The sequence below is a fragment of the Leptosomus discolor genome, unplaced genomic scaffold, assembly GCF_034619465.1.
Source record: "Leptosomus discolor isolate bLepDis1 unplaced genomic scaffold, bLepDis1.hap2 HAP2_SCAFFOLD_35, whole genome shotgun sequence".
NCBI lineage: Eukaryota > Metazoa > Chordata > Aves > Leptosomiformes > Leptosomidae > Leptosomus > Leptosomus discolor.
Window position 1 is genome coordinate 1637623 of NW_028237764.1, and position 11107 is coordinate 1648729.

Here is an 11107-nt window from a genome sequence, read left to right on the forward strand (position 1 = left end):
TCCAGCAGATCAACTTGATGTCCTCTGCAAATTTACTGAAGGAACATTTGATCCCCTCCTCCAGATCATCGATAAAGATGCTAAACAAGACTGGTCCCAATACTGAGCCCTGAGGAACACCACTTGTGACTGGCCGCAAACTGGATTGAACTCCATTCACCGTCACTCTTGAGGTTGGGCCAGCCAGCCAGTTGGCTCCACAGTAAAGAATATCGTCGTCCAAGCCATGAGCAGCCAGTGTCTCCAGGAGGCTGTTCTGGGAAAATGTTTGTGGCTGTTGCCACTGCTGTAACATTTGGCACAGCAGAAGCGTTTGCCTCCACCACCATCTGTGCAGGGAGGTGTCACACACTTCTAGATTAAAAGGGTAGGTGGTTCTTTTTGGAGGATACTAGAATAACAAAATAGAGGAATTTGAGTTGGGGAGAAGATGTGGTCAGGGATGTTTGGGGGCACCTGTGAAGCAGCCCAACACCTCATATGAATTACTCCTGTGGTCAGGGAGAACCTGAGAGCTTTCCCGAATCTGAAAACATAAAGGGGAAGGAAGGACAGCCTCATTCAGGCTGGAAGGGACCTCAGCAGGTGTCTTGACCTACCTCCTGCCGAAAGCAGGGCTAGCCCAGATCAGTCAGGGCTTTATCTAAGCAAGTCTTGCTCCCTTTCTGGCACAGAGCTGGTGCAGACTCCCTGGGAAACAGCTTCCAGCCCTTGACTGTGCTCGTGGTGGAAAAGTTTCTCCCTGTGTCTAGTCTGACCCTTTGTGGTTTCTGCCCACTGCCTCTTGTCCTTGTGCCTTGGATCACAGACATGAGCCCCAATCAGCCACACCGCTGCGTGTCCACCCGAGATCTTCATTCTCAAGGCTGAACAACCCAAGCTCTCAGGCTCTTCTCACAGCACTTGTGCTCCAGCCATGACCGCCTCAGTGGCCCTCCACTGAACTTCCTCCAGCTTACCAATCTCTCTCTGTCATTGTCGGGGGTAACAAAGTAGAGAAGGAATCTGGATGGGGTTTCAAAAGTGCTGAACAGAGGGAGATAATCCCTTCCACTGGCTGTGCTCCTGCTCACAGCCCAGGATGCAGTTGGCCACCTTTGCTGATGGCTCATGTTTTGCCTGTTGAAACCCAAGGACCACCAGAGCCTTCCGCAGAGCCGCTGCCCACGCAGGCAGTCCCTGGCCTCTGTCATTGCAGGGCCTTAGTCCACTTCAAGGATAGGTCTTTAGCTTCTGTTCCTACTGGCCCATCCTGCTGGCCTGTCTAAGGAAACTTTGGGATTGCAGCCCCAACTTCAGTGTAGTGTCTGTGTTCGTCGATGTTCTATCACCCACAAATGTTATAAAAAAGCACTCTCTCTTCTCCCCTGGGTCATTATAACATGTTAAACAAGGCAGGTTATTGTACAGACACCTGCAGGTCCCTACTAGCTAGATGCCTCCAGGTAGAGTACTACGCACGGCCCATGTCTCTCCGAGCCCAAAAGTCCAGTTGGTTTTTTACCCACCTACTTATCCACCCGCGCAGACTATAATATCCCAATTTAGACACAAGATGGGGATGATGCTGAACACTTTCCTGACTTCCAGGTAAAAGATACCACGCTCTCCCTCTACCCAGCAATCCTGTCCTTCCCTTATGGAAAGCAAAGAGGATGGCCAGGTGCAATCTCCCCTGGGTACATCCAGGCACCTGCTCTTTCAGATACCCAGGAATAGGATCTGAGTGGACATGCCCTGGGGCGCAGCCTTTAGTTCCCCCTGCTCCTCCTGTGGGAATCTTTGAAAGGTGCCTGCAGCTTTTGGGTGCTGCCAGTCATCAGAGAATCCCTCCCATCTCCATGACCTTTCAAAGACAACAGAGAGTGACCTCACTGTGACATTGGTTTGCCCTCTCAGCTCCCTTGGCTGTTGTCCCTCCTGTCCCATAGCCTGCTAAGGATTGTGTTTGCTCAAGGACCCCTGACTTGATCCCCACCCAGTCCTGGCTGTTCTCCTCCAGAGTCCTGCCTCATGTCAGAGGCCAGGCAGAGGTTGCTGGGGAAGACTGAGGCAAAGAGGACATGGAGCACCTCAGATCTGTCTTCACTTGCTCTTAGTAAATCCAGCAGTGCCCACACAGTAACTTTGATTCTCCTTTAAATGTTCCTGAAGTAGCAAACACTCACTGTGGTGCCCCTGATTTGCCTTTCAAGTTTATATTGAATTGATATCTGGACTATTGCTGAGCTTGGAGGATGCTGTCCTTGAGGACCAGCTGGCTGCCACCGTGTCACAGCTCTGTCTCCCACAGGAACGGCTCCAGTTCATCCTGCCTGTGGCCCTGGCTGAGATATTGCTGCACATTTAGGCTGAAGCACCCCCGCTGTGGAAGCAGGCAAGTTTTGACTTGCCGTAAGGAATCCTCGGACTGAGTGTTCAAGACCCTGTGTGTGCTGTTGATGGGAGAAGAAGAGGTGCTGTCAAGGCCAATTCTTTTTCTGATAGCTGAAATGACACAGCTGGCAGTCAGTCTCTGTGCCCAGCTGAGGGAGGGAACCTCAGTGCTGACTTCAGCCTGTTTGAGAGCAGGTTCCCCTGGAGCCCCAGGGACAGCTGGAGGGAGCCCAGAGGGGGCAGAGAAAGGGCTGCCTTGGGCTGCTCCCCTGCTGCTGAGCTGGGCTGGGCTCCTGGGGTGGAGGGAGCTGCTGGCAAGTGGGCAGCGCTGCAGAGAGACAGCTCTGCCCAGGAGCAGCTCCTCTTCGAAGCGCAGCAGGGCTGAGGGCACTGCCTGCAGGCAGGGAGGGAGAGCTGAGTGTTCACTGGGGGAGGCATCCTCACAGCCCTGGACACAGTAAGTTTCTGTCTGTAGGACAACGCCGCAGCTGCTGTTCCTGGAGAGATCTAAAGCTGGCACCTTCGATGGTTGGTGCAGAGAAGGACGTGCTCCAGAACAGGGCTTGCCTGCTGCACCTTCAGAGGGACAGGGCATGATGACTTCTTTCTCCTGGGGATGTCTGCAGGATGTGAATCCGTGTGTGCAGGCAGGGGTGCCCAGGGCAGAGCAGGGTCCCTGCACCCCAGGGGCTGTGTGCCGGGTCAGGGACTCTGCTGCCTGCCAGGGTCAGCACTCAGCCTGCCCTGGGACGTTCCCATAGTGCTGCGGGGAGATGCTGTGGGTAGTAGGAGTGACCACCAACAAGGTAGGGTCCTTCCGCTGTAGAGAAGGGCGGCTCACAAATTCCAAGAAACAAAGTCCTTCTGCCCATGGCAGGGCTGTTCTTCTGGTACTTGTGACGAGCTGGTGGCCTTCAGTTTGCTACCTCAGGCATGGTAAATCAGTATACAATGGGAGCGACATACAGCTACCTTAAGAAAGGTACTTGTCAAGGTTTGAGGCTGGGCCGGCCACTAACGAATGACAGACGCTCTCTACTAACCCCTCTCCCCTCCCAAAAGTGAAAAGGAGAGAGAACAAGAGAGAGTGACTTTATGGCTTGGAAAAGAAAACTAAAACAGCTTTAATTAAATAATAACAATAAAAGAAAATATATTAATAAGAATAAGGAAATAACTAAATATATACAATATGTACAAAACCAATACCAAATCCAACTCCCCCCACCCTGATGACGATACGTCACCACCATACTGCGGGGCTGGCACTGGGGCAGTCCCAGGCTGGACTGGGCAGCAGACAGGGACAGGATGCAGGAGCTGGACTCAGGCCCTGGATTCAGGGATCAGGGATCGACGACAGAAGAACAGACGGAGTCCTCCTCAGACATTGGCCATCGAAGAAGAGAGATTGACTCTCGTGATCTCTCAGCTTTATACTGAATATGACGTATACGGGGTGGGACACTTTGTTGGTCAGGTTTGGGTCACCTGTCCGGTTTGCTCCTCCCCGCAGGTGTGAACTTTTACGTGCTTGTGACCCTTTTCACACCCGACACCCCAACACGCAGTACAAGATCTAGCAGTGACCTTGGTCGCTACAAGAACAAGTATAAGCAAGGGCCTCTCTGCATCCCATTCCTTGGTACTGACTCCCCTCAGCCTTATCACTGCTGGGAGTAGTCACTGTCTGGAAAAACATGCTCCTGTTTCAGAAAATGCCGTTAGTTAGAGGAGACTTAACTGAAAACTTAAAGGACTAAAACAAAATTAGTTCTGGTTTAGCCCAAAACAGGACATAAATAAAACTTCATACTGTAAAGACTTGTTAGTATAGGAGTTAGGGATGGTGATTTTGTCAACCTAGGACTGGCGGATGCCTGTGGGCAGGTGCATTCCTCAGTGAGCTGTTTTGATGCTCAAGGATCACCTCTTCATGACCAAGAATGGTCCAACCCAACATATAGGAATTCCCACCAAGGTGGAAAGAGGCAGCAATGGATGAGAAAGGAGCTCTCAAACTAAAATCAGGCGTGAGAATTAAGCACAGAGAAGGTGGAAGCTAGCTGCCTTCCAGCCTCAGTGGTTCTGTGATTCTGTTCTGGAAAGACCAGTTCCTGGACGGATCCATGCTCTCTCTTTGTCTATCTGAGTCTCTATCTTAAAGTAACACAGCCCAGCATGCCTACAGCCCACGCTCGTTTCTTCTTTCTCCAACTGTGTACTGTTTAGCTTGGCCTAGAGACCTGCCGAGGTCCCTTCCAGGATGAATGAATGACCCACCACGTGTGTTCCCTTGACGACAATAGAGACAGCTCTCAGGTGCCCCATGACCACAGAAGAAAGCAAACATAACTTTGGTGCACTCAGCTGTGGCTTTTGTGTCCCCCTGTGGTGGGCTGACCCTGGCCAAAATGCCAGGTGCCCACCAAGGCCACTCTATCACTCCCCTCCTTAACTGGATAGGGGAGAGAAAAAAAAATAACAACAGGCTTGTGGGGTTGAGATAAGGACAGGGAGATCATTCAACATTTACCATCACGGGCAAAAGAGACTCGACTGAAGGGAAATGTAATTTATTACCAATTAACTCAGAGAGGAGTAATGAGAAATAAAACCAAATCTTAAAACACCTTCCCCCCACCTGCGGGACCTGCGTGAGGACACTGACACGATCAATGTGATCTAACAAGTGAACCTTTATTTCCGTGTTTCCAGTGCAATTTATAACCCTCTGCCACACCCAATAAATACTGATTGGCTTCATCGCAAATAACGGCCCATAGTCCAACCCGATTGGCCACATTGCGAGTCATGTTCAAGTCACGTTCACAGATGTTCACACCCATCTTCTTCAGGAATTAAAACTGCGTCATTAATGGCGGCTGTCTCTTCTCCTGCCCCTGTAAGATGTTCATGCCCCCTGCACCACAAGTTGTTTACGCTTTCAGCAGTTCCGGTACGTCCCAGCTCAGATTCTCTGGAAAGGCTGGATTGTTCACATGTCCCTTATTTCATAAATGTCCTCCTGTAATAAGTAACATATTGTGCTTTGTTCATTAAACCTGTATGGGAAGGTATGGATGGAAGATTTATGTGCCCGCAAGGCTTGATAGCCCAACCGAAGGACATTCTTGCATAAGTCAACAGGACCCGTAGCTGAGGGGGTTGAGTAGTCACATTCTTGCATAAGTCCACCCACAGGGCAACGAGGAAGACCTTCAGCCTTCATCCTTACGATCACCAGGAGGCAGAGAAAGACCCTCCAGCAACAGAAGGAACATGCGCAGGGTATCGACCTGATTGCGACATCACGAATGCAGGAAATGAGACTGTATATAATGTGCTTACACGAGGCGGGAAGTTGCGAGCCGTTGGCGGAGCGCAGGCTCCCCGGCCGCCCAGCGCTGCCTTTGCTTTTGTTCGCTTGCTAATATAATAAAATTCGCATTGGATTTTGACACTTTAAATTGTCCGTGTCTCTACCTATCACACTCCCACACATACCAATCTTTGTCATTAAGAAAAAGACTGGGAAATGACACTTGTTACATGACCTGAGGCAGATCAACGCTGTGATAGAAAGTATGGGAGCCTTACAACCCGGAGTTCCCTCTCCCACAGTATTTCCATCAAATTGGCCGATAATAGTAATGGATCCATTTGTTTCTTTACAATTCCCCTCGCAAAGCAGGACTGTTTTCGCTTTGCTTTCTCCGTTCCATCTATTAACAATAGTGCACCCATGCAACACTATCACTGGACTGTCTTGCCTCAGGGAATGAAGAATAGCCCTACTATCTGTCAAATGTATGTTGCAAGGGCACTCTCTGGGGTTCGTGAACAGCCCCCGCAGATACTGGTGTATCATTATATGGACGATATCTTGATTGCAGGGCCTGAGTTGACAATTCTGAAGGACGTTGAAGGCCCTACAGTTTTATGGACTCCAGGTAGCACCTGAAAAAGTACAAGAGGAACCCCCTTGGCACTACCTGGGGTGGAAAATAATGGAACGAACCATAGAACCCCAGAGGGTGGCCTTGAAATAGGAAATCACAACGCTAAATGATCTGCCAAAAATCTTAGGTGCTGTCAATTGGGTTAATCATTACTGGGAATCAATAATGATACTTTACAGCCTTTGTTCATGTTGTTGAAGGGTGACCCTGCCTTGGATTCGCGACGTAGTCTAACACTGGAAGCACAACAAGCTCTAGCCCTTGTTGAACTTGCAATTCAGTCAAGGCAAGAACCAACTAAGGGAGGGTCGAGGCCTCCAACTTTTTATTATAAACACATCCTCTCAACACATGACATTATTAGGACAATGGGTGGAGACTGAAGCAGACCCCCTCATCCTCATAGAGCGGATCTTCCTGCTACATCAGCCAACAAAGACCATTATAACCAGGGCAGAGATGTTTGCAATGTTAATTTGTAAAGGGCGGAAACGGGCAGTACAATTACAAGGACAATAAATATTAATTTTCTATATACCATTTACAAAAGACTATCTGGGATGGAGAATGGCAAATAGTCTACCACTTCAAACTGCGCTGCTGAATTTTACTGGAAAAATCAGTATTCATTTACTGTCACACAAATTATTCGTGTCTTTTAAAGACATGCACATCATACCCGACCTGGATGCAGCCCAGTTCCTGTACCTGGGCGCACAGTATTTACGGATGGCTCAGGAAAATGAGGACGAGCAGTGATAGTTTGGAAAGAAGGATTAAAATGGGAGAGGGAGATTCGTACAGTCTCAGGAACGCCCCAAATTGACCACTTGACTTGACCTGGAGCTATAGCAGAAGGGAATTGGGAAGCAGACAGATTGACTGCCCTGGCCTGAGCGGCACCTACACCACAAATCTTAAAACAAGCCCAATTATCACATGAATTTTTCTACCAATCTGCTCAAGCTCTTCAAAAACTATTTTGTTTTTTCCTGCAATGATGCTCGTGCAATTGTGCGTATGTGTCCTGATTGTCAACAATTTGCGGCCGCAGGCCCAACTGGAGTTAACCCTCGAGGTCTCCAAGCGCTTAAATTATGGCAATCAGATGTGACACGTCTCAGAATTGGGAAGACAGAAGTGGGTACGTGTTTCAGTTGATACCTATTCAGGGGCGATATGGGCAACAGCTGAATCCAGGGAAAAAAGCAAGGGACGTTATTAGACACGGGACTGCTGCCTTTGCAGTATGAGGAATACCAGCAACTATAAAGACAGATAATGGCCCCAGATATAACAGCAAAAAGACACAAATGTTTTTACAAATGTGGGGTGTAAAACACGTCATGGGCATTCCACACTCTCCACAAGGACAAGCAATCGTTGAACACACTCACCAAATTCTAAAAAACATGCTGCAAAAACCAAAAGGGGGAATGCAGGGGGAAAGCCCGCAGATAAGCTTATGGAAAATGGTCTATGCCTTGAATTGTGTAGACCTTAGAAACGACATAGGGGACCAACAACCACCTCTAATTAAACCCTTTTTAGGCCTAGGTTCCGGAATGTCAGATACACTAAACCCAAACGTGAAGGTCTGGGTGCGCTTGCTGCAGACAGGGAAATGGGAAGGACCATACATGTTAATAACGTGGGGTAGAGGGTATGCTTGTGTTTCCTCAGATCAAGGACCAGAGTGGATTCCAGTGCAGTGTGTAAGGCTGTGGCTTGAAAAAACAAAATATGGGGATGGCGATCTACCTAATCACGCTGCTGGGAGTGGAAGTGTTGATCACATCAATACAGACTATGGGAAATATGATGAAGACGCTGACACCGACGCTGACACCCCAGAACAGCAGTAACATACGGGTATCTTTGGCTCATGCCTTGAACCAGACAGCCTTCTACGTCTTGATGGCACAACCAGAACAGCCTTTTCACACGTGCCTTGTTGGACTACACATAGATAATGTAGAAGTAATTGGGAAAGAAGTAACTGGATTACGAGGGTTGATAGGTGTGCATTGTAATGCAGCTAGCATCCTCATGGCTCCTTTAGCTACCTTATTAAACAATCGGGGCCTCATGGAGTGGTTGGAGATCTTAATCAAGGTTGGGTTATTGATTTTATGTATAATCATGTGTATAATTTTAATATTATCATGTTTCTTATCTTGCATGTAGGGAATGATCCTCTGAACGTCAGTAAGTGTCTATACAGTGGAAAAACAGAAAGGGGGAATTGAGGAGGAACAAGGAGAGAAGGGATGGAAAGAGTTAACAGGATTCAGGCAGCTCCTGCCCTGAGCCTTGAACAAGAGTAAAGGAAGAGAACAGGGAAGTAAATAGGTGCAGACCCTTAGACTCGAGAAGAACACAAGCCTTCAGGACAGCAGCCAATGGTGCTAGTGGTAGTGGCGCGTGGACAATGCCCGTACACCAGTCACAGCTTACTTAGTGGTGGTTGTACTAGTAGAGAAAAGGATATATTGATGCTGTAGCAAACAATAAAGGTCTTCAGTTTCTCCCCAATAGGAGTCTGTGCCCTTAATCTGCCCCAGCTCAATGCTGTTTCCTGTCGGGGGCACTCGCCAGCCCAGCCAGCCCAGCCCTTCCCTGAATCTTGACTCCTTTCTGCCATCTCCCCAGTTGAGCCCAGCAAAGCATCCCTGCTAGGACTGGTGTCACAGAAGGAAACGGAGGCCACAGAGAACGTTCATCCAGCCGGCATGCTGAGGAGATCCCCACCCTGGGGAACTTGCAGCCCCACATCCCAAACTTGCTCCCCACAACAGCAGGAGACAACTGGCCTAGGGGATCCTCAGGAAGGTCCTTTGGACCCAGGCAAAGGGCAACCTGACATGAGCTGACACCCACACCAAAGGGTTTCTCTTTCCATGTCCCCCCTGCACACACACACGGTGCCCTGCTCTTCTCCCAGGACATCCCATCTCCCCACAGAGACTTTTCCCTACAGAGCTCATCTCTGCTGACCTGGACGGCCATTCCTACACCCCCTCCCCAGGCTCCCCACAGACCCTGAACTGGTGGTGCTGCTCTGCGGAGCAAGTGGGCTGTGGAGGCCAGGACCATACTGGTGAGGATGAGAGGCACATCCAGCTCAGGGTGTCTACTGCCCCCTCCACCTCTGCACACAGATGCTGTCCATGCAGCTCCAGAAAAGAACTTGGAGAAAGGAACTCAGACAAACAAGTCGGTGCAGGGTCCTTTATTTGGTTTAAACACGCAGACAGCACAGCTCCTTATTTACACAAAGTCTCTGAGGCACACAAGGCAGGCAGAGACTGACATAGAAATAGGATGAAGAAGGTCAACATTTTTGAGGACAGAATACTCCCCGAGCAAGCTAAACCCCAAAGAAACCAAATCAAACAACCCACCAAAGAGAGGCTGGGCCTGTAATGAGTTCCATTACTAGTGATATGCAGGGGAAGATGAGCAGTTCATTGCTGCTTCTGCAAAGCAACCAGTCATCAGTTTCCTCAGGGCGTCCTTGAGCTCCTGGTTCCTCATGCTGTAGATGAGGGGGTTCACTGCTGGAGGAACCACCGAGTACAGAACTGCCAGCAGAAGGTTCAGGGATATGGAGGAGATGGAGGGGGGCTTCAGGTAGGCAAAAAAACTAGTGCTGATAAAGAGGGAGACTACGGCCAGGTGAGGGAGGCAGGTGGAAAAGGCTTTGTGGCGTCCCTGCTCCGAGGGGATCCTCAGCACGGCCCTGAAGATCTGCACGTAGGACACCACAATGAACACAAAACAACCAAAGCCTAAACAGACACTGACCACAAGTAGCCCAGCCTCCCTGAGGTAGGTGTCTGAGCAGGAGAGCTTGAGGATCTGGGGGATTTCACAGAAGAACTGGTCCACAGCATTGCCTTGGCAGAGGGGCAGTGAAAATGTATTGGCCGTGTGCAGCACAGCATAGGGAAAAGCAGTGCCCCAGGCAGCTGCTGCCATGTGGACACAAGCTCTGCTGCCCAGGAGGGTCCCGTAGTGCAGGGGTTTGCAGATGGCAACGTAGCGGTCGTAGGCCATGACTGTGAGAAGAAAATACTCTGCTGCCATAAAAAAGGGAAGGAGAAAGACCTGGGCAGCACATCCTGTGTAGAAGATGGCCCTGGTGTTCCAGAGGGCATTGGCCATGGCTTTGGGGAGAGTGGTGGAGAGGGAGCCCAGGTCGAGGAGGGAGAGGTTGAGGAGGAAGAAGTACATGGGGGTGTGCAGGCGGTGGTTGCAGGCTACAGTGGTGATGATGAGGCCATTGCCCAGGAGGGCAGCCAGATACATAGCCAGGAAGAGCCCGAAGGTCAAGAGCTGCAACTCCCGTCTGTCTGCAAATGCCACCAGGAGGAATTGGTTGATGGAGCTGGCATTGGACATTATTTAATTGCAGGAATGGGAGACTGCTGAAAGAGGAAAAGTCATTGATAAGTGAGGGCAGATTTCGCTGAGCCAGTCTTATTCCATTTCCCATAGATATCTCCCACAATGGCTTCATTTTTCAGGGAACTTCAGACAGTCCCTTTTTGTGAGGTCAACATTGACGAGCAGGGACTCTACCCATGGGCTGCAGAGAAGTCAGACCTGTGCTATTGCAGTGGTGTCAAACAGCCCGTGCATTCAATAGCTGTTCCTGGCAATGGGTGCTTCACTTGAGTGAGAGGTATTTGCCTCGGTGACCGTGTGACAATTGTCCCTATTTATTGCAGTGTGATGGAGTCAGCACCCAGACCTGCTGTGTCTGA

The 11107-nt window shown here is 49.7% G+C and overlaps 1 protein-coding gene across 1 annotated transcript; it reads right to left on the reverse strand.

The window, feature by feature from the left end:
* Window positions 1-9776: 9776 nt before the first annotated feature.
* LOC147412965 (olfactory receptor 14C36-like) lies at window positions 9777-10742 on the reverse strand. The gene has a single exon (XM_086480832.1). The coding sequence runs from the start codon at window positions 10740-10742 to the stop codon at window positions 9777-9779; it is 966 nt and encodes a 321-aa protein (XP_086336958.1).
* Between the last annotated feature and the right edge of the window lie 365 nt (window positions 10743-11107).